The sequence below is a fragment of the Camponotus floridanus genome, unplaced genomic scaffold (assembly GCF_003227725.1).
Source record: "Camponotus floridanus strain SB8 unplaced genomic scaffold, Cflo_v7.5 scaffold67, whole genome shotgun sequence".
Classification (NCBI taxonomy): Eukaryota; Metazoa; Arthropoda; class Insecta; order Hymenoptera; family Formicidae; genus Camponotus; species Camponotus floridanus.
This window is the reverse complement of record NW_020229835.1, coordinates 416,488-421,329: the sequence shown is the minus strand read 5'-3', so window position 1 is coordinate 421,329 and position 4,842 is coordinate 416,488. Positions and strand designations below refer to the sequence as shown.

Below are 4,842 nucleotides of genomic sequence, written 5' to 3'. Positions count from 1 at the left end.
GTAGACACGTCGCAACGAGTAACACATTTTCTCGCGTTATTATCACGAACAACGTATGTATAGCAGTACGCGATGCGCGCGATCTGCCAGGTCATGCGCGTAACAGATATTATTGGCGCGTAAATGAGAAAATAATAATTACTACAGCTCTGATTTTAAAATAATAATTACTACAGCTCTGATTTTATTCTGTTTTTCGAATACGTATACAGGATATTTGATATAATAACCGTATCGACATATCGATGAAAAAATTTACTTGTAGGAAATGTTTACATGTAAACTTGCTATTGTACACTCCGCGACAATGGATCTGTTCGTTTTAGCTGCATTGCTGCACTAGTGCAATAAGTTAGAAAGAGACAAACATACTTTCTTTCACTCTAACTAATTGCACTAATGCAGCAGTGCAGCTAAAACGAACAGATCCAATGATTCGTTCCGTGACTTCTCTCGCGAGGCAAGGGGAGCGTAGCCTCTGACCAATCAGCTACTGCCACGCTGCTAGCTGATTGGTCATTTCTACGCTCCCCTTGCCCCGCAAGAGAGGAGTTATGGAACGAATCGTTGTCGTGGAGTGTACATAATGATATATATATATATATATATATATATATATATATATATATATATATTGCTCTGTTGTCGGCTGTTGGCGTCCCATATCATTATTTTAAAAGTTTAGCAGCTTGTATATACAAAATATGACTACTCCGTGCAAGGGATTGCATGAAAGAATGTAAATAAATTTTTAAAAATGAGTTTCATAGTATAATAAAACGAATTTCGGTTCACAAAAATTTGCATTTGCACGCGTTCGAAATCGAAGCACGAAAGTGAAACAGATTGTAGTGCCGCCTATCGCGAAATGCGGCAACTAAGTTACAACTCTGTTTTTTAACTTTTTTCGTTTTTTACTTATAAATCGATTATCTCGTCGTATGTTTATATGCGTATTTTAATTGTGAAAAAGGATTTGTCATTCTATGTAACCAATACAAATTTTTCAGAAGTAAAATAATCGATCAGTCGATAAAAAAGAACATTCAGCATCCCCTTAAGTCGACATTATATGTATCGTATCAAAGTGCTGTGACTGCTAATGATAATATTATCTGCGATAATATTTTTTTCAACTACCTGCAACTAAAGGTGCAATTTCATTGATGCTAAAAAGTAGCGTCAATCATTGGTTGAACAAAGAAGTAAGTAGTTGCTTCATTGTTTAACCAATGGTTGACGTTATTTTTTAGCGTCAATGAAATTGCACCTTAAGATCATCTTCTGCCAACCAAGTCGAATTGCAGTAAATATTTTATAAATATATGTGATATTGTTATTCTGTAATTCTCGCATTTATGATAATTAATTTGCTAATAAATTCGAATTATCGAATAGGACAGGATTTTCTACCAATGCATTGCGAAAAATAAAAATTATTAAAAGTCGGGAAATAAATCTTCCTGGAAAAAGAATTGGATCAAAATTTTCCTTGTCAATTCGCGAAGCGCAGGAAAAGTAATAAAAACTAAAATTTAAATATAAATTAAATAAAATAATTAAATATAAAATTTAAAATTATCTCAATTGCTAATTTGTTTAAATCACCCGCGAAAGGAACAACGCCCCCTTTCTTCTTCTGATAAAATAACGTGAGTAACTTCAAGTGAGACGCGGCGGGTTCTTCTGTTCGCGAAACTTTTCTCGAGTGTCGTAAATCGTGAAAAATATCGAGAATCAGAGGAGAAATGAGAAAAATATTTGCAAAAATAATTAAACAAAAGTTAAGTCGACATTATGTGTATCGTATCAAAGTGCTGTGACTGCTAATGATAATATTATCTGCGATAATATTTTTTTCAATTACCTGCAACTAAGACAATCGCCATCTTCCTTCTGCCAATCAAGTCCAATTGCAGTAAATATTTTAATAAATACGTGCGATATTGTTATTCTGTAATTCTCGCATTTATGATAATTAATTTGCTAATGAATTCGAATTGTCGGATAGGACAGGATTTTCTACTGATGCATTGAAAAATAAAAATTATTAAAATTCGGGAAATAAATCCACCTGGAAAAGAAATAGAATTGGATCAAAATTTCCTTGTGGATTTGCGAAGCGCAGGAAATGTAATGAAAACTAAAATTTAAATATAAATTAAATAAAATAATTAAATATAATAAAATTTTAAATGATCTCAATTGCTAATTTTGTTTAAATCACCCGCGAAAGGAACAACGCCCCCTTTCTTCTTTCGATGAAATAACGCGAGTAACTTCAAGTGAGACGCGGCGGTTTCTTCGGTTCGCGGAAACTTTTCTCGCGCGTCGTGAATCGTGAAAAATATCGAGAATCAGGAGAGAAATGAGAAAAATATTCGTGAAAATAATTGAAGAAGAGTTTAGTCGAGATTATGTGCATCGTATCAAAGTGCTGTGACTGCTAGTGATAATATTATCTAGCGATAATATTTTTGTCAACTGCCTGCAACTAAGACAATCGCCATCTTCCTTCTGCCGACGAAATCGAATTGCATTTCCAGCCGGAATTTTCTATAGGCACAAGATGCAAATTATATCAAGCATCGAGAAAAAAAAGGCGAAAAATCTTTGTGGAGAGAGTGACACTGGATCGAGGCCTTCGTTTGTCGCATCGAAGCGTAATAGCTGTTAAAAGGTATGTAATAAAATTATCTTTTCAAATCGCGTAATTTACAAAAAATGGCCACTTCTTCACGCATAAATTAGAATCGCGCGATTTCTTTTTAAGGCGCATTTATTTTATTTTAATACATTTAAGATACGATCTAAAACTATATATATTCGTAAAATTTGTGCTTTTATGTAAATTTGGATTTTATATATGAAATAATTACCAAAAAGAATATTAAACAATTAGTAAAGTAACAAGTATAATTAATGTTAATTTTATAATCAAAATAATTTTTATATTAAAAAAGATATAAAAAAAGGGAGAGAGAAGTCATTAATTAGTTATGTGAACAAATATAAATATCTTCTAACAAAATAATATAAAATATCTATAATTTAATAAAATCTAATCAAATATCTATTATAATTTTGATATTAGATTATTGTTTTTATAATTTGAAAAATAATTTCTTTATGCTTCACACACATGTATATATGTTGTATATAGTCAATAATTTATATGCATGTTTTTCACTATAGCATTCATTGTATATAAATCATCAAATATTAATTGAAATAGAAACATTGATATGTTATCTATGATTATTTTATATTTATCATATGCTATTTTTATATTCTATTGTATATTTGATATAATGAGTATATTTCTTATATGTACAAGAAAACTTTTTTATTATACATATAAAAGTATTAATATGATTTTATCTATCTATTGAATTACAAAACTTATTATATAAAATATTAATACTTTTACCTGTAATAATTTATATTAATACAATTAAATTATATGCTATCTTCTTGCTGCCAGCCATCTTCGTTGGACAAAAATCTCCTTTTATGACTTGTATTCATATAAGGCCTCAAGGCCCATTCCGTGTCAGCCGTTGATTCAGTGTCCAGAGTTCCTAGTTTAATCTCATACAGCTTCATCTGGAAACGTGGTCCAACTTCTGTCATCTCGATATCCTTCCTATGGACCTTCTTATATGTATGATGTCGGAAACATATATAATCATCATGATTAGCAAAACTAATGACTCTTTTACTATCTTCTTTCGGCACAGGGAACAAATACTTCAGAATGTTCATCACTCGTGCTCCTAGTTTCGTCTTGAAATTGTGGAATATTAGATGTGGATACTGCTCTGACATGGTGCCAATGTCAGGTATATCGTGTCGCATTATGACACCGGACAGTGTAAAGTAGGCTGTTGGCCCATACGGCAGATGACATACCACGAGGGTGTCGGGAACGCCTCGGTGCTCGTGTACGATGATGAAGTCCGTGACGTCGTTGGCGCGACAGGCGTGAACCAGCTGCTTCATCTCATAATTACCACGATTCATACGCTGCGAGTTGGGAAATATCAGACGCAGCTCTTTGGCGAACATCTTGAGCCGGGAGCTGGGATCACGGGACGTCGTGATGACGATCTTCGGGTCTTCCACGCCGGCCCAGCGGTACTCATCGTCCTCGTGGTTGGCCACGGAGCCGCCCATTTCGGTGCCCATGGCCACTGCCATCTGCGGCCCAGCATCCTCCCACTCGATCTTCCTCTGGACGTGCAGCGCGTTCTTCCTCAGATCCGGATGAATCGGAATATTCTCCTCCAGGCTACGCTTCAGCTTGTCCTTCTTCTCCTGGATACCCTTCACCTTATCTTGCACGGATTTTCTGTAGAGGTACTCTCTACGCAATCGAGCCTGCCTTCGTAGCATCTTCGTCGTTGAAGATTGCAATCTAATCTTGCGATTGTTGTCAAATTTTTTAGAAGATTTGTTTCGATGGATTCAATTATTAGACGGCACTTCCAGGTCGTCCCAGGTTTTTTGAGGTTATATTTACATGAGGCCATGTGCTTCGACATTCATTGATGACAGGCAGCGACGCGTAACATTTGTAGTTGGAATTATTATGAACGTGCATTTCGGTCGATATTACACTGAACTTTAGTTAGTTGCAAATGCAAACAGATGTTTTGCTACTGAACCTATTTTGAAATATACTTGGATATCTTTATAAATAAATTTTCAAATAATCTTATTAATGAAAAATGTAATATTTAATTTTTCTTCGATTATCATATATCAATTGCTCGTTATTCGTCATATTAATTATACACAAAATTATATAATTAATCAATTTCTATTTCATAACTGTAATTT

General features: G+C 34.0%; 1 protein-coding gene across 1 annotated transcript; it reads right to left on the bottom strand.

Moving 5' to 3' along the window:
• Positions 1–3,435: 3,435 nt before the first annotated feature.
• On the bottom strand, positions 3,436–4,549 carry LOC105248555 (U3 small nucleolar ribonucleoprotein protein IMP4). Its single transcript, XM_011253405.1, has one exon. The coding sequence runs from the start codon at positions 4,393–4,395 to the stop codon at positions 3,460–3,462; it is 936 nt and encodes a 311-aa protein (XP_011251707.1). The 5' UTR covers positions 4,396–4,549; the 3' UTR covers positions 3,436–3,459.
• Positions 4,550–4,842: the final 293 nt, after the last annotated feature.